This window comes from Mytilus trossulus, chromosome 13, assembly GCF_036588685.1.
Source record: "Mytilus trossulus isolate FHL-02 chromosome 13, PNRI_Mtr1.1.1.hap1, whole genome shotgun sequence".
In the NCBI taxonomy this organism is placed as follows: Eukaryota; Metazoa; Mollusca; class Bivalvia; order Mytilida; family Mytilidae; genus Mytilus; species Mytilus trossulus.
Genome location: NC_086385.1, coordinates 28,642,536 through 28,661,283, shown reverse-complemented (window position 1 = coordinate 28,661,283; position 18,748 = coordinate 28,642,536). Strand labels below are relative to the sequence as shown.

Sequence of the window (18,748 nt, the reverse complement as noted above, 5' to 3'; positions counted from 1 at the left end):
CAATACACAAATTTGTATTTACAAATCTATCTAAAACAATTTCATTTAAATGTTTTCCTGGTTTAGTTTGCTTCAAAATGTCACCTATTCTTATCTTAACAATATCATTCGAAAACTCTAAATTACGTATATCTAATAAATGAATAGACTGTAACCTTTGAGCTGTCAACAAAGACAATAAAGAAACACATTTCAAAGTAATTTGCTTTAACGTCAAACTGTTATTTTCTAACGTATCTAAATAATTAAGTAGATCGGACACGTTCCATGTAAAATTGTATCTTGGAAGTGAAGGTCTCAATTGGAATATTCCTCTCATAAATCGCTTGACCAAATTATGTTTGCCAATTGAATCGTGTCCATTAAGTGTCATAAATGAAGACAAAGCAGATCGCGCTGTATTAAGTCCACTATAACCTATCCCTGAATGGAAAAGTTTTGCTAAAAAATCTAAAACTAAATTTACAGTTGATGACATGGGATCAGCATGTTTTTCAACACAAAAACACACCCACTTTTTGATATAACTCCAATATTGTTGTTTTGTGGAGTCTCGCCATGAATGCATGATAATGTCGACAACTGATTTTGATAAACCTTGACTTTCAAATGATCCCCGGACAATTTGAACGCTGTCAGGTGAAGTTTGTTGAGGAGCGGATGAACTTTTGTTTTGTTGAACGAAAGTGTCACAAGTGATTTCTTCACTGGTAAAATTCTGGGACAATCCACAAGCAACTGTAGAATTTTTGGAAACCAAGGTTGAGTTGGCCATAACGGGGCTATTACGATTGCATCTGCCTGATCCTGTACAATCTTCCTCAATACTGCTCCTAGTATGCTGAAAGGAGGGAAAATATAATTAAAGTTTGTTCCCCAATTAAAAGTAAATGCATCAACAAGTTTTGCATTTGGATCTGGTCTATAAGAACAGTATGGCGTAACTTTGTAATTTAACCGTGAAGCAAATAAATCAATATCAGGGCTTCCAAATAATTGTTCAATTTTTATATAAACTTCACTATCTAATTCCCATTCAGTGTCATCATTGCTATTACGCGATTCATAGTCAGCTTCGCAATTTTCACTCCCCGGTAAATGTGCAGCAGTTAACCAGATGTTTCTATTTATACACCATAACAAAATCTCCCTTGTCAAGTCATTGAGATTTTCTTTCATACCGCCCATTTTATTTATATACGTCACAGCAGTTGTGTTATCTATCTGCGCGTGTATATGTACACATGACGCGTTGCTACAAAATGACTTCAGTGTTAAATACACAGCTAACAATTCTAGCTGATTAATGTGATAAGAATTTTCTTCAGCCGACCATCTACCACCTGTAGATTGGCTCTCATAAACTCCGCCCCATCCCGTTAAAGACGCATCTGATCTAATTATAATTTCGGGATTTCCAATACACACATATTTCTTGCAAATCTCTATATTATCGATCCACCAATTTATATCTTGCTTACACATTTCATTGAGACCGAATTTTGCGTCATAATTGCCTCGTTGTTTCCGTAACTGTTCGTTTTTAGTTATATGCAGTCTTTTGTGAAATAATTTTGCATACGGAACGCCGTATTCGCTTGCTACCATTTTACCTATCAGTTCAGAAAATTCTCTGATAGAAACATATTCCTTGCGTAAAATTTGTTTACATAATTCCTTGAATTTTTGAGATTTTTCTTGAGTAAGACGCACTGACATTTCTCGTGAATTCAACACAAACCCAAGATGTTGAATTTCTTGTGTCGGAACGAAAACGGATTTATTTGGATGAATTGTAAGACCTAGTTTATCGAATAACGTAACTGTGTCATTAATGTTATTAATGCAATCCTCATAAGATTGTCCAATTAAAAGAGAATCATCGATATAGGCTGAATTGCAATGACCTTTCTTCCGTAATTCAGAAAACACACATTTCATTATCTTTGTAAAAACACGTGGGCAAGTACTTAGACCTTGAGCTAAACATGTAAATTGATATAATTCCCCATTCCACGTGAATCGGAGAAATTTTCGATCAGACTCTCTGACTGGAATACTAAAAAATGCATCCTTCAAGTCTATACTACCAAAATAACAATTACGGTTCATTAAATTAATTGCAGTGCCTAAACTGTCCATCTTAAAATGATAATTCTCTATATATTCATTTAAAGATTTTAAATTTAAAATCAATCGGTGTGTTCCATCTTTTTTAGGTCGTGTGAAAATATGTGTCACAAACTGATTCTTGCATGGTATAGCTTTTTGGATAATGCCTTTCTTTAAAAAAGTGCTCACTTCTAAAGTTATGGAAGTTTTTTCATCTTCATTAAACGAAGGATTATTACAACTGTTGCGACTTGGCGGTAAGGTGTGAAATTGTAACCGATAACCAGTCAACATTTCTAGAATTGATGTATCACTTGTTATTGTTCTCCAACTTTCAAGATTGTTTTTTACTTTCCCAGCTCTAAAGTTTTCAGGAGTATTAACAAGATTTGAAAATTCACATTTACTTTTGTTATCTAATTGTTTAATCTGACTAACCTGTGGACTTATCGATTGTTTGGTTTGTTGAACTGTCTCCCCCCTCTTCCTCGTTTGTTCGGGAAGGAGTTTCGCTGGTCTAAAAAACGACTTTTGCCATTCCCAGTTTTATTGTTATTATACCCTTCAGAAGAATTACGATGATAGTTATATCCACTTGTTGATGGTTTCTCGGTAAATCCGGTATTAAATCCCGTTACAGATATTTTCTTTGATTTTTGAATATCTTCAATTTTCTTCTGCAAGTCATCCCCAAACAATTTATCAGATACGGAATTGTTTGTATAAGTAAGTTTCTTGAACTTCCCAATCATAATTGGTTTGAAATTTTCTTTTCTATATTGGTTTAGTTGGGTATAAGAAGCCGCGAACATTCGGATGCCATCTGCCATTTTTCTAAGGTTTTTTGTTGGTTCAAATGTATTTTTCTTTAAAGCAGCTTTCAAGATGTCATTTGTCGTTTCTATTGCTGGTATCATTCCCTTAATGACATACCCCATGATTTTTTGTAATTTTAGATCACGTGATCTTATTGCGTTAATCATAGAGTGTTTTTCTCCCCAAACTTCTTCATTTACTGAAGGGATCATAAGGTTTTGACAGTTTTCTGGTCTTTTATACTTCGATTTAATTTCTTTGAATTTAGAATCTGGGATTTTAGATCTTAGAGAAGTATTGACTGATTTTGCTAAGCTTTCTTCAATAGCCGCACTAGTTTCCTCAGAATCATTATAAAATTCACTCATTTCATCCATTAATTCATTGACCTCGTTAAGATCCTCGTCATCAGTGACGTTATCTGATTTATCAAGGTTGTCGGTCTCAGCATTTTCAAAACTACACATAAGTTTATCTAGGTCATCAACAGACTCTGTGTCATGCTGGGAATCATCTGCAACTTTTAAGTGTTTATTTGAAATGTTAGATTCCCCGTCATCACAATGGGATCTTTTTGTTCTACTTGCACTATCGTGTGGTGCTATTGTGTATTTATTTGCACTGTCCGACACATCATCGGATTTAGAACCTAAATGTTCTGTTAGTTTTTGCATATATTTCATCTGCTTGTATTGTAAACGTATTAAAGTGTCAATCGACATCGATGACATATCGTCGTCATCATCAGAGTCAGATTCATGGGTTTGAGAATCCCTAAAGTCTTTGGGTATTCTATTATCATCTACACCCTTTCCAGATTGCTGGCTAGTGTTAGGGTTATGGTCATCATCAGATAAGTCTAGTGTCCCACTTTTTGGATCATCATCAACCTGAGATGCCATTGTTCAACAAGTTATATAACTTGCACTTACGTGGTTACGTACTGAAAACCGTGATTTCACGTTAATCTAATTTCAGAAACGCCAAAACTTCGAAATTGATAAAAGTTTGGATAAGTTTAAATCCTGGCACTATATAAAATCCAAGAGTTCTAAAGACAAAATTTATCACATGTTAACAATATAATTGACGAGCATGTTCTGACATCATGACGAGGCTGTTCATCTCACGTGACAGCTATGTACCATATTTGTGAAATGGAATCTAAGTGTAATGGGATAGTCACTTTTGAGACTATTTCCTGTCGTGCATTTGTAAGAAAGCAGTGATAACAAAGAAAACAAAAGAGAAAATCGCATCATCTAAAGAGAAAGAAACATGTAAGTTGATTGTTACTTTAAAAATTCTGATATACGTATATGATTATGAATGACAAATAATAATGTTTTTTTACCACAAATAAAACTTATTTTATTTCTGAAATCTTTGTTAAATGTGAAGATTGCATTTATAACCCTTATCAATGGAAAAGTGTATTTTCGAATTTTCCTTGTTACATACTGTTTACGAATGTTGTTAAATTATTTTTAGGTCATACAAATTTAAAAGATCTTAAAAGAATTGGACAAAATGCACAATAAATTACTTTAAGTTAGTAACATAATAGCAATCCTTAATGCCACATCGGATTCGAAATTTGCAAATATATATGCATAATTAAAATGTTAAATATTATAATATCGATAATGCTGTTGTATTTAGATTTGACTGTATTTTTTTCACTAGAATTATTCATTTAGATAGAATTTTTTTTTTACATGGTTCTGTTTCTTGTATCCATATATATACCCTCAATTTTCCGGCTTAACTTAGCTAGCACAGTGAAGTCTAACATTCTAAATAGATGTTGGAAGATGTAGTAGAGTGCCTTATCCCTTATGGCATCGCCTTGTATAGTCTAGTTTTAAACAAGAGTCTTTTAGGATTTATTATATTCATAAGAAGTATACATTGGGTACTTATTTGTTCACTTCTTTATTACAGGGGCAGTGAAATAATTTTTATGAAGATTTGCTACACTGGATAAGAATTAAACAAAAGACGAAATCAGAAAAAGTGCCAAATGAAAGTGTAGCAGAACACAAAAGGAACACTATTGTGAATACAACCCATGTTAGATTACAAAACTAGGAAATAAATGTATAAACCGAATAAAGTGAAATTACAGAACTAGGAAGTAAGTGTATGAACATGATGAAGTGAATTACAAAACTAGGAAATAATTGTATGAACCGAATGAAGTGAAACTACAGAACTAGGAAATAACTGTATGAACCTAATGAAGTGAAATTACAGAACTAGGAAATAATTGTATGAACCTGATGAAGTGAATTACCGAACTAGGAAGTAATTGTATGAACCTGATGTCAGAAGTGAATTACAGAACTAGGAAGTAATTGTATGAACCTAATGAAGTGAAATAACAGAACTAGGAAATAACTGTATGAACCTGATGAAGTGAATTACATTTATAAGAATGAAACATCATGAATATACTTTATAATTTTCATTCTAGATCTGATGTTACAACGTGTAGTTACATAAAATTAAACTTTTAAGAATTTGCTCCTTGTCTAGCTAAAATAAATTATGTATTGGTATTCATATCTTTGTATTCATTATTTAAGAAAAATAGGTAACATGGATGTGTTGATTGAATTCATTCAAATATGGGTACAATTCCTGGAGAGAAAGATTAATTGATTGTTGTTTGCTAATACGTCCAGTGGCAAAATGTTCATGCATGTTCAGGAAGATGGAGAGAAAAACAACGTTGAGCCAATGAATGTAGATACGTTGGGCCATTGTTGTGCCAACATACAAATGTTGTCTGGGACTAGGCTAAATTTGGGTTCCAGATTGGTAACAAATGATTATATTTAGGTTCCAGATTGGTTACACAAGGTTCTATTAAGGTTCCAGATTGGTTACACAAGGTTCTATTAGGGTTCCAGATTGGTTATAAAAGGTTCTATCAAGGTTCCAATTTGGTTACACAAGGTTCTATTTAGGTTCCAGGTTGGTTTTCCATAACGTTATATCATAACGTTCTTACAGCGTAACTGGTAGTCCACACTTTTACGTTCCTACAATGTTAAATCACAACGTTCTCACAACGAAACAGAAACGTTCCTGGAACATTTCCTGAACGTTTTTGTGTTTTGTGGGAGTGGACTGGCCCGTGGGTAGGACAAAATTTATTCTGGTGTGACAAGACTGCTGATACAATAGAAGTGTCTCGTCTGGACGGCAGCTATCGTAAAATCCTTATAGAAGATGGATTACAAGAACCAAGAGGTCTGGAGGTGCACCCGTTACGAGGATACTTATTCTACACAGATTGGGGGACCAGCCACACATATCTAGAGCACACATGGACGGAACCCATATTGAACGAATTATTACCCAGAACCTGAGACTACTATAACACAGAGATTGGTCACTCTCTGTACTGGCCAGTCAAATCGTATTTTCACGATGTCCACGGATGCGCGCGCATTCTGACTGATTAGACAAGAAGGACGATCAGCCATTGTTTACAAGCGTGGTGCAAAATAATAACATATGTGGCTTATTAAGACGTTTTTATATCAGTAAGTATAATATTAAGATTAAAAATGTTAATTATTGTTTGAATATGTTCACATTAGCCTTATTTAGTGAATTTATAAGCGTAAATTTACAAATGAAACCTTGAAAATTTACCGCGTTTGACTTTTCAGTTCGTTAGACCGACTCGAGTTATTTTGTAAATAGGTTAAATTCAGAGAAACAGTTGGTTTTCTAGATGATATTAAAACTTTCTGTCATATTTTTTCTTTACACTGATGTATACTTTGTCATAATTTGATATACCAGCAAAAAGCTATTGATCCCTTTTTGTGGGGAGATTTACCACATGAAGGTTTTCAAAATGGCCGATGTAAATTTCGAGTCAATTTCTGTTGTGCTAGGGTATAATTCAGTTGAATAATTTGTTTTCCCAAATGGCATTAAAACATTCCCTTGTATTCTTCCTTCTACTAATTTTTACTGTGTCATAATTTGATATACCAGCATACTGCTATTTACCCCTTTGTGTGTGTGTGGGGGGGGGGGGGGGGGGGTCCACATTTTAAACAAATCCATCAATTTACCATGGCTATTAGTTTGTTTAAGTAAAGTTGCAGACCCTATTCTGAGTATTCATTTATCATGTTTATAGTCTAGAAGCATAAGTAAGTTTTCAATGTTACTGATTATAATTTTATTTATTGTAGAAATGCCTCTCCGAAAGAAATCGCGTTTGGGACGACCGAAAAAGAACAGCCATCAGAAAAAAGAACCAAAGCATAAAATTGGTAAGTTTGTTTTTCAACATGATAACATTTAAATATTTGCTGACTTTGAATACCAATGAATAAGGTTTACTGTAATATCCATTACTTTATACATAGGTCACTGAGTTCATTGCATGTCTAATGCTGAAGAAAAATGCTTCATTCCCTTTGTTATTTAGGTGAACCCCATCTCTAAGGTGGTTATGTCTGAAGCACTTGTGGTTCCAAAATTTAATGCCTGCTGTCTGTGGTGTTTTCTCTGACAAATGTGTTATAATAGTCTCAGATGGCATACATGTAGGAAGTAAAGTTTACAAGTAAGACAAATAGTCTATTCAACTCTATCTTCTTTTTTTTAATTTAGAATACCAAAGAGGAAAAGATGTAGAAATTAACAAATGGAGGTAAAAAGAGAGTAATCCTCGACAATGAACAGCTGTTGGTACCAGTATGGAGGAGACATCTGTTCCAGTTTCAATCCACACTGAAGATGGAAAGAGAATGAAAAATATGAACGCTTAAATTTGATTGTCATGCTGTTTCTTTTTCTAGCACCAGTGAAAGGCACAGAGCAACTGATTGCACAAGAAATTGAGATATTTGCAGTGAATGAGACACACAATAAAGATGAAGAATCTTGCCATCTCCCTTTCACTGTATGCAATTTATTACAAGTTATCATCGCTGATACATGTATATATCCTTAGCTGTACAGATACCGAAATTTGCATAACCCAGATCAGTTTCACTATTCACACAGGTCCATGTCTGTTTCAAAATTAAAAGGAGATTTTTCTAGTCTAAAAGTAAAAAAAAAGAAGGGAAACATGTACATTACGCTTACAATATGGTTAATCCCTTTATATTCGAGGTCAAAAGTGAGACTTGTATTGCAATTTTCTATTAAATGATCATTAAGTGTAAGTCCTAACTAAATACACAATCCGTGAAAAGGAGAAACCATAAATTTACCGACGATCATAAAAACAACTGAATGCAAGCTCATAGTATTTCGAAAAACACAATCAGAAAACAATTTACAGACAATCATAAAAAATCAACCCAATACAAACCAAATTAATAATGAACCCAGAAAGTAATCATTTTTTAATGATCTATACAAATTATAAATATTATAAGACAAAGTCGATCATGATAAACGATATTTGTCAAACAATATTTATTATTTAATTCTATAATTTGTAAATAATATTTTCGGAAGGAGTGTGAAAACCTGTGGTGTAACTACTTCGTGTGTACCAGGTGTCAAATAAAACTCATTTTAACAGGTTGTGATTTACCTGACCATCGGATAATTCAAGCCGAATATACATGTCACACTGTGACATTATGTCTCCGAGACAGGTGTATATTTAATAGAAACCCATTATGAAACAATCAAATAATTAACTCCGATACATGACATACAATTTATTACGTATTAATTATTTAATATCGTATTTTTAATACAATATCAAATCTGAGACTACTATAACGCTATATGGCCGTAATCTTTAGCCGTAATTAAGGTTCATCATAACAAATGGACAAATATGGCCGTATTTTTACCTCAAAAACTACTCTGTGTACAGACTTTCCTGTGCTGTTTGAAAAGTTTTAATGCCTAGCATCCACTAGATATATAAAAGTTAAATGCATTTTGTGTTTAAGAAAGATAAATTCTTTCTTGGTTTTTGCTAGGCATTTTTTTTCCTTTCTTCAGAAGGTGCAAAAATAAACAAACACCTGCATTACTTTGATACTGTCCACTCACTGACTCATATAAACTCTTTAACTCGCCTATAGTTGTGAAGATACCTGGTGTCTATGGTCAATTAAGGACAATGTAAACAATACAAAACGGGTTTTTACCTGAGGGAGCATCTCATAGTTGTTCCACAACTTAGTCAATTTTCACACCTTTTGCATGAAGGAAAAAAATGCCCATCAAAATCCAAAAGAGATTTTATCTTTCTGAAACACAAAATGGATTTAACTTTTTTATATCTAGTGGATGCTAGGCATTAAAACTTTCCCAACTTTACAGGTAAGTCTGTACTCAAGAGTATTTTTTGGCATGTAAATACAGCCATATTTGTCCGTTTGTTATGATGAACCTTAATCTTTATTTGGAAAAACAAAAACAGAAGCCTTTTTTCCATTTTTTTTTCAATCATTCATGAAAATTTAAAAAAAATATTAAATAGTATCGATAATGAGATTTATATATCTGAATTCCATTTTTAGTTAGCACGTGTATACGTGTATCAAAACTATATCCCAGCCAATTCACAAATGCACCTGTTTTTACAGGTAGGTAAAACAGGTAAAACATTTGTATATTTGATCGGGGGATTGTTTATATGATTCCTTGATTGGATGAAATAAACGGGACCTGTTTCAACAACTTCGTTTGTCGGATTTATGAGAATTAACAATCCATTCTCAATCATAGTCGCATAGCTTATTTTAAAAACTTTTAAAACATGTTTATTATGAAAAACTATTAAAATACATTTATTATTATAAACTATTATAATATAATAATTATTAAAGTAGGATAATCATAATAATAGGAATAATAATGACAGCATAGAAAATTATATTTTGCTTTGTATTATTCATTTTTAATTGAACAATTACATGTCGTCTGCTAACGGTAAAATACGAAACTACGTTAAATTAACGCAGCTAGCTTTTTTGAGTGTAGCCGGTTTAATAGGGAAATCGAGAGTGACCAATCTCTGTGTTATAGTAGTCTCAGCCAGAACCTTGCATGGCCGAATGATTAAACAATAATTAAACGTAATACTGGCTGTTATACATAATAGATGATAAAATAAATATGTAAATAATGTTTCATTTTTTTCTATCAATTTTAATCTTCTTGTCGCTAAAATTATTTTCTTTTGCATATTCTTTTAATTTTATTGCAATAATTAATTTTAATTAAAAAAAATATGTTTTCTTGTCACTAAATAGTTTCTTGTCGCTTGTTGTCGCTAAAATCATTCTTGTTGTCGCTTCTTGTCGCTTGTTGACGCTTGTTGTCGCTAAAATTCTTGTTGTCGCTAATTAGTGAGACCGGCCGAATGGATTAACGATTGATTATGTGACGGAGAAAATATTCTGGTCTGATGCAAGTTTGGATTATATTAGTATGGCAGATCTTGATGGCAGCAACCAGTTTGTCGTGATCAATAAAAACTTGCCGCATACCTTCGCTCTAACGACATTCACGGACTACATATTTTGGACCGATTGGGAATCGAAGAGTATTAACAGGTTAACAGAGCTCACAAGTTTTCTGGAGAAAATCGTACAACGATTGTTTAAACATCACATAGGCCTATGGATATACAGGTCTATCATAAAATGAGACAGACAAAAGGTAAAAATAGGCTGTTCTATAATTGACTCTATGATGGGGGTAAGTGCTGGGAAGGGGAGTCAGAAGTTACTTCTATTGAAAATTGATGTATGGTTATTTTATAGAAAAGATAGACAGAAATAATTATAGGGAATAATCAGTTTTATTTTATGCAAGGTGGGGTAAAAAGAAAAGATATTGTTATCATGTCAGTACAGAAGAACTGACTATTGACTAAATCATCAGGGGCAGATCCAGCCATTTTAAAAAGGGGGGGGGGTCCCAACCCAGAGTAAAGGGGGAGCTCAACCCCTGGAACCCCCCTGGATCCGCCAATAAAAAGTATTCTTGAGTAACAAAAGATTTAAGAAAATTAATGAAATACTGAATACTTCATGTATTTTTTATTGGACATTTGGGTCATTTTAGTATACCAATTAGATTTATCAAAATTTCATAATTGGAAAAGTGTTGCTCATTTAAAGATTTTGGATTTTCAATCCTATACTACTTTCCAACATCTTAATAATGCAATGTTACATTTTAATTAAATATTTGGGAATCATTATACTGTTTTTACTTTTAGCACATTTTAATCCATGTCGTGTCAGAAATGGTGGCTGTTCACATTTGTGTCTGCTTAAGCCATATATGGTTTCATCATTCAGAACATCAACATTTTTCCGATCGATAACCAGGGTGTGTGGTTGTCCAGAAAACTACAAGCTGGATGGTAGCTACAATTGTGTTCCAACTTGCAATGAGCCATTGTAAGTGTAACAGTCTTATATTCAATTCAGAGTAAAAAATTTCTCCCATATCAGACTAAATTTGTTGACATTTAAAAAAAAAAAGATGTGCTAGTATGTAAAATATGCAGTTGAATTTTCGAGTGTGAAACACATTTGAATCCTGAATGTATGAATACCATTTTATAAAAAAAACAACATGTAGTATGATTGCCAATGAGACAACTCTCCACAAAAGACCAAAATGACACACATTTAACCAAAACTCACCATTTGGCCTTCAACAGTGAGCAAAGCCCATACTGCATAGTCAGCTAAAACATTTCATCTTATTCTCTGTTTATAAACTCTTTGAAAGTTAAAACAGGGAATCCTGCATGAACCAGAGACCAGTAAAATGGAATCAGGTCGTTGCAAGAAAATTTCCTTGTGTTTATATTCTACTTTCAGCCCTGTTTAACTGAAAAAAAAATTGTATCTTCATATTTTCCAGTTTAAGCCGTTTTGAAAATTTAAATAATGATTATGCCTTAATATTTCCTTACTCCTGCCAGTTGGAATAAGTCATGGATATTAAAAGTATTTTACATCATATTTTGTTGTTTCAGCCATTTGTAATACATCAGTAAATAAGTAAATCACATTACATATTTTTCTGTTTCAGCCATTTTGAATGTAAAGAAAGTTCCAAGTGTATACCCTCATGGTGGAAATGTGACAATTACACAGACTGTGCGGGAGGAGAAGACGAGATTAATTGTACACGTAAGTAAATCTTATATGGGAGTCATGGGTAGTTTAAATTGGATGCCTGGTAAAGGCAGAGGGCCAAAAAATTCAGAACCCCTCGTAAAAACTTGTGACCTGTTGCAACAAGTAAAAATAAAATTCTGAGATGTGAAGAATATTCAAAAAGGAAAGTCTGTAGTCAATTGTCAAATTAAATTCTCATCTGTAATAGTCTTTATGAAATTTTAATTATTTTTGAATAGCTTTTGAGAACTTAAACTTGTCAAAGAGAAAATATTTTCCCACCCAAATTTCAATGACTAATATCTCAAAAACAAGCACATTTACATATATATTTTTTTGCTCTTTTAATTCCTTTATTAATCCCGTATCAATATAAACTAGTGTTGTGAAAAGTTAATCATTTTGAAACTGAGAAGCAAACTTCCTTAAACAAGAAAGAGGTAAACAAGAGAATCAAGACTATCTTACAAAATCATGGCAAAAAAATGAAAACGGATAAAGAGTTGAACAACAGTTTAAAAAACACTGCATATTGATAAAAACTGAGGACTGAGCAACTTGAATCCTACCAAAAACCAATGGAAGATCTGAGAGGCTCTGAAAAGGGAAGCAGATTCAGCTCCACATGTGGCCAAAAGATAGCACTCTTTAAACAATAAATCTTGGCGTCTATAGGACATGAGAAAAAACATAAAATGATTTTAACATTTTATTTCAGAGCCCTATTACTGTCCACAGAGAGGCTATTTCCAGTGTAAAGGAGCCGTAGATAAAACTGGTTGTTTGCCACCAGTGGATATCTGTAATGGTAATGCAGAATGCAAGGATAAATCTGACGAAGAACAGTGTGGTTAGTATTATAGTATGTAAAGTCTCGGTTATTAGATAAATCATTTCATGTTCTTAGGAAGACAAAACTCAGTTAGCCAACGGTCAGCATTTTTAATGTCTTGATGGCCTCTTTGTTTTGATGAAGGTTACTTATCTGTTAAAATCTATGTTATGAATTCCTCCTTGCTTGGTGCACTTATTGTTTTTTAATTGGTAAATATAGTTATCAAAGGTACCAGGATTATAATTTAGTGCGCCAGATCTGCGTTTCGTCAACATAAGACTCGTCAGTGATGCTCATATCAAAATATTCATAAAGCCAAACAAGTACAAAGTTGAAGAGCATTGAGGATCCAATATTCCAAAAAGTTGTAAATTATTGTAATGAAACTTTTTCAATTCACAAGAGGGAATGCAAGAGAATATGGTGGTTAAGCATTCAATTAGAAAATTTCTTCAATATTTTTATAGGGTAGTTTCAGATATAAAAAGAAACCAAAAGTATGTTGTTGCAGTAGTAATTTCAATATTAACAGAAAAAAAATTGAACTTTATGTTCATACTATATAAATTTTAAGTACTGCTTAGTGTATTGTATCCAGAATTTTACAGCGGATTCCATTGAGTATGTAGCGAAAGGTAATATATTAGGTAAGCTTGCTTGTTGGCTGAACCATGAAATCATTATTAGGTCAGGTACACTACCCTCCTTTCGAAGTAGCATAGTCTAACATACAGATAAATTGGTTTTCTGTCGGACTAGTCTATTCTTAAAGTAGGTTAGTTTACCTAACCTAACGATGACTTCACTGTTCAGCTAACAAGCAAGCTAACCAAAGATACTACCTTTAGCTACACACTCAATTGAATCTGCTGTAATGATTTTTTTTAACCTTGTGTATTTAGGATCAATGGTCAGGAAATAATTTCAGTCTAATTATTTGTATGTCCCATTTATGGGCAGTATGCTGTTAGGTCTATGCATCTGTTCGTGTGTTGCTTTAATCATGCTTTTCTTTGTCTAATATGTTCTGCTTTTTATTTGTATTGTAGTCCTGCAATATTTTGTTTTCATTTCAATTTTATATTTAACTGTGCCATTAAAGTGCGAGGTTTGGCATGCCTTAAAACCAGGTTTCAACCCACCACTTTTATTCCCCTTTAAAAGTGTCCTGTACCAAGTCAGGAAGATGGCCATTGTTATAATATTGTTCGTTTCTGTGTGTGTGTTGCATTTTAACGTTGAGTCGTTTCTGTTTTCTCTTATTTTTGAGATAAGACGTGGCACGGTACTTGTCTATCCCATATTCATGTATTCGGTTTTGATGTTATATTTGTTATTCTTGTGGTGTTTTGTCTGTTGCTTGGTCCGTTTCTGTGTGCTGTTGCGTTTCGGTGTTGTGTCGTTGTTCTCCTCTTATATTTAATGCGTTTCCCTCAGTTTTGGTTTGTTGCCCCGATTTTGTTTTTTGTCCATGGATTTATGAGATTTGAACAGCGGTATACTACTGTTGCCTTTATTGGTCAGTGTATCCGTTTGTCAATGACATAATATGAATTTCAATTCAATTAACAAAAATAGAAATTGTAAAAAAAATATAATTACACTAGTACTGTTATATTTTTTCAGATAAGTATGACTGTTTAAAGGGTTATGTAAAATGTCAGAAAGAGAACAAGTGTATACCACTGACACATGTATGTGATGGGAACCAACACTGTAAAGATGGACAGGACGAACATAACTGTAGTAAGTATACTTAAAAAAGGCAACAGTACTATACAGCTTTTCAAAAACAGTTATAATTTGCACCTGTCCTAAGTCAGGAATCTGATGTACAGTAGTTTTCGTTTGTTTATGTAATGTATACGTGTTTCTCATTTCTCGTTTTTTATATAGATTAGACTGTTGGTTTTCTAGTTTGAATGGTTTTATACAAGTAATTTTGGGGCCCTTAATAGCTTGTTTTATATAGATTAGACTGCTGGTTTTCCTGTTTGAATGGTTTTACACTAGTAATTTTGGGGCCCTTTATAGCTTGTTGCTCGATGTGAGCAAAGTCGCCGTGTTGAAGGCCGTACATTGACCTATAATGGTTTACTTTTTAGCTCACCTGGCCCGAAGGGCCAAGTGAGCTTTTCTCATCACTTGGCGTCCGGCGTCCGGCGTCGTCCGTCGTCGTCGTCGTCCGTCGTCGTTAACTTTTACAAAAATCTTCTCCTCTGAAACTACTGGGCCAAATCAATCCAAACTTGGCCACAATCATCATTGGGGTATCTAGTTTGAAAATTGTGTGGCGTGACCCGGTCAACCAACCAAGATGGCCGCCACGGCTAAAAATAGAACATAGGGGTAAAATGCAGTTTTTGGCTTATAACTCAAAAACCAAAGCATTTAGAGCAAATCTGACATGGGGTAAAAATGTTTATCAGGTCAAGATCTATCTGCCCTGAAATTTTCAGATGAATCGGTCAATCGGTTGTTGGGTTGCTGCCCCTGAATTGGTAATTTTGAAGAAATTTTGCTGTTTTTGGTTATTATCTTGAATATTATTATAGTTAGAGATAAACTGTAAACAGCAATAATGTTCAGCAAAGTAAGATCTACAAATAAGTCTACATGACCAAAATGGTCAGTTGACCCGTTTAGGAGTTATTGCCCTTTATAGTCAATTTTTAACCATTTTTCGTTAATTAAAGTAATTTTTTACAAAAATCTTCTCCTCTGAAACTACTTGGCCAAATTAATCCAAACTTGGCCACAATCATCTTTGGGGTATCTAGTTTAAAAAATGTGTGGCGTGACCTGGTCAACCAACCAAGATGGCCGCCACCACTAAAAATAGAACATAGGGGTAAAATGCAGTTTTTGGCTTATAACTCAAAAACCAAAGCATTTTGAGGAAATCTGACATGGGATAAAAATGTTTATCAGGTCAAGAACTATCTGCCCTGAAATTTTCAGATGAATCGGTCAATCGGTTGTGGGGTTGCTGCCCCTGAATTGGTAATTTTGAGGAAATTTTGCTGTTTTTGGTTATTATCTTGAATATTATTATAGATAGAGATAAATTGTAAACAGCAATAATGTTCAGCAAAGTAAGATCTACAAATAAGTCAACATGACCAAAATGGTCAGTTGACCCCTTTAGGAGTTATTGCCCTTTATAGTCAATCTTTAACCATTTTTCATAAATCTAAGTAATCTTTTACAAAATCTCCACTGAAACTACTAGACCACAATCATCTTTGGGGTATCTAGTTTGAAAAATGTGTCCGATGACCTGGCCATTCAACCAAGATGGCCGCCACGGCTAAAAATAGAACATAGGGGTAAAATGCAGTTTTTTGCTTATAACTATGAAACCAAAGCATCTAGAGCAAATCTGACAAGAAGTTAAATTGTTATTCAAGTCAATATCTATCTGCCCTGAATTTTTCAGATGAATTGGACAACTGGTTGTTGGGTTGCTGCCCTCCAATTGGTAATTTTGCCGTTTTTGGTTATCTTGAATACTATTATAGATAGCGATAAACTGTAAACAGCAATAATGTTCAGCAAAGTAAGATCTACAAATAAGTCAACATGACCTAAATGGTCAATTGACCCCTTAAGGAGTTATTGCCCTTTATAGTCAATTTTTACCAATTTTCATTAATTTGGTAAATTTATGTAAATTTTTACCAAATATAGTTCTCTGTTACTAATGGGCAAAGTTCATGGTAGATATAATTGTAAGAAGCAAAATCGTTCAGTAAAGTAAGAACTTCAAACACATCACCATCACCAAAATACAATTTTGTCATGAATCCATTTGTGTCCTTTGTTTAATATGCACATAGACCAAGGTGAGCGACACAGGCTCTTTAGAGCCTCTAGTTTTAAATTGTTATTTGGATGGAGAGTTGTCTCATTGGCACTCACACCACATCTTCTTTTTTATATATATATTGATTAAGGTAAAAAACAAATTCAAGAATACAAACTTACTGTGGGAAAAACATCAATTATAAGAGGAAAACAACAGAACAACAGAAACACTAACAAAAAACAAACACCACCATACATATAAACAGACTATTTGATTTCAATGCAATAGTCTGGACTTGGTGCAATAAATATAAGACAAAACTGCAGGTTGAACATGGTTTTATTGGCTAGCCAAACCTCCCACTTATGTGGCAATGTGAAAAATACTGCTAAAATGACAAAATTACATGGCAGGAATACAGTACAAATAAAAATAAGAACACTCAGGACAGAGAAATATATAAGTACTAGATTATATAATTAGGTACAGATGGTGGCAGTCAAAACATGTCAATTATGAAATATCTGAAAATTATTGCAAGGTTTTTATTAATGCAAAAATGTCATTCTTTTAGTATCAGAACAATACAAACTTGCATTCTGATATTAGGGACATATCTGTTTGCATCTTTCCTAAACAAAATTGCAATAATTATACTTGCCTTTGGCTACTATAAATGCAGTAGATAAGATATTATGTAATCATGCAATTATATCTTTTGGTCATGGCGTTGTCAGTTTATTTTCAATCCATTATACTTGCCTTTGTTCATTCTTCAAAAATTAGTATTGCCAAATATTTTTATAACCAGAGTTTTAGCTAATATAAATGCAGTAGATAAGATATTATGTAATCATGCAATTATATCTTTTAGTCATGACGTTGTCAGTTTATTTTCGATCCATGATTTCGAAAGTCACTCTGATATCTTCTGTCCCTCTTATATTAATCAGTCATTTTATCTTTAGCTGCTAAGGATTGTAATGAGGACCAATTTAAATGTGATGGCAACCGATGTGTTCCATTCATGTGGAGGTGTGATCATGACAAGGATTGTTTAGATGGTAAAGATGAGCCGTCTGACACAGTATGTAAAAATACCACATGTCCGAAAGATTTCTTCAAGTGTACATCAGGACGCTGTATCCCTGAATCATGGAAATGTGATGGGGATATTGATTGTAGTCTCACAGACAATAGTGATGAAAAAGATTGTGGTAAGTTTAAGGGGGAAGGTACATGGTAAGTTTAGAGGGCGGAACATGGTTTGTTTGGGAGGATGGGACATTTCTGTAAACTCTTCAGAACCTATGGCCTTTAATGTTTTAATATTGTTAAGCCTGAAATTTATCTTAATTAAATGAGCTATCATTTTTGTGTTAGCAACTCTGTTGACATTATTAAGCATGTTGATAAAAAGGGGGTTTAACAAGTGTAGAAAAAAGTAAAATTACAAAAAAATACTGAACTCTGAGGAAAATTTAAAACAAAATGGCTGTAATCAAATGGTAAGAGCAAATGATAAAACACATAAAAAAGAAAAGATCTAAAATAAATCAGGTCATTTTGGGGTTTTGGGCATTATATGTGGCAGGAGTTGTTTGCTGTTTTTATAGTCATTTGAAGTGCATATAAGCATATATGGTTTGTTAAACCAGTGAGCCTATTTGATCAGATGGCCACAAAAATTAATAGCCAAATTTGTAATAAAATACAGTCCTTCTTTTTATCAACCTGCTCCTATTCCTTATTGTGAGGAGCCACCATTAAAATTCTTGATTAGGTTGATGGAAGTTTTCTCTCAAATTGATCCAGTATCCCGTTTTATATATTATAGCGAATAGATCTTGCAGTGCCAACCAGTTTAAGTGTGATGACAACAATTGTATACCTCAAGGCTGGAAGTGTGATTACGACAAAGATTGTAAAGATGGGAGTGATGAAAAAAACTGTGAACATGGTAAGTAGTTGTAATATAAACAGAGGCTGGGGTTGGAGGGCAAGTGTGATTATGACAAAGATTGT

General features: G+C 33.4%; 3 protein-coding genes and 1 long non-coding RNA gene across 4 annotated transcripts in view; 2 read left to right on the top strand and 2 right to left on the bottom strand.

Annotated features, from left to right (window-relative positions):
- Positions 1–462: 462 nt before the first annotated feature.
- On the bottom strand, positions 463–2,142 carry LOC134694218 (uncharacterized). The gene has a single exon (XM_063555215.1). The coding sequence runs from the start codon at positions 2,140–2,142 to the stop codon at positions 463–465; it is 1,680 nt and encodes a 559-aa protein (XP_063411285.1).
- On the bottom strand, positions 721–4,043 carry LOC134694757 (uncharacterized). Its single transcript, XM_063555809.1, has 2 exons — positions 2,551–4,043; positions 721–841 (listed from the first exon to the last, which is right to left on the bottom strand). The coding sequence occupies exon 1, from the start codon at positions 3,828–3,830 to the stop codon at positions 2,559–2,561; it is 1,272 nt and encodes a 423-aa protein (XP_063411879.1). The 5' UTR covers positions 3,831–4,043; the 3' UTR covers positions 721–841; positions 2,551–2,558.
- A 2,260-nt stretch (positions 4,044–6,303) lies between these two features.
- LOC134694759 (uncharacterized) lies at positions 6,304–7,950 on the top strand. The gene is made up of 3 exons (XR_010102599.1): positions 6,304–6,482; positions 7,149–7,229; positions 7,573–7,950. It is a non-coding gene; the product is annotated as an uncharacterized LOC134694759 (long non-coding RNA).
- A 2,402-nt stretch (positions 7,951–10,352) lies between these two features.
- The window catches only part of LOC134694754 (prolow-density lipoprotein receptor-related protein 1-like), a 51,350-nt gene continuing 42,954 nt past the window's right edge, over positions 10,353–18,748 (top strand). Inside the window, exons 1-7 of the mRNA XM_063555807.1 lie at positions 10,353–10,599; positions 11,165–11,348; positions 11,992–12,092; positions 12,799–12,930; positions 14,542–14,661; positions 17,692–17,940; positions 18,561–18,683. Coding sequence (XP_063411877.1) covers positions 10,560–10,599; positions 11,165–11,348; positions 11,992–12,092; positions 12,799–12,930; positions 14,542–14,661; positions 17,692–17,940; positions 18,561–18,683 — 949 coding nt within the window. The 5' untranslated portion in view covers positions 10,353–10,559. The remainder of the gene's footprint in view (positions 10,600–11,164; positions 11,349–11,991; positions 12,093–12,798; positions 12,931–14,541; positions 14,662–17,691; positions 17,941–18,560; positions 18,684–18,748) is intronic.

Coding starts and splice junctions, on each gene's coding strand:
- LOC134694218 (XM_063555215.1), bottom strand. CDS start 2,142: ATGGACAGTTTAGGCACTGCAATTAATTTAATGAACCGTAATTGTTAT.
- LOC134694757 (XM_063555809.1), bottom strand. CDS start 3,830: ATGGCATCTCAGGTTGATGATGATCCAAAAAGTGGGACACTAGACTTA.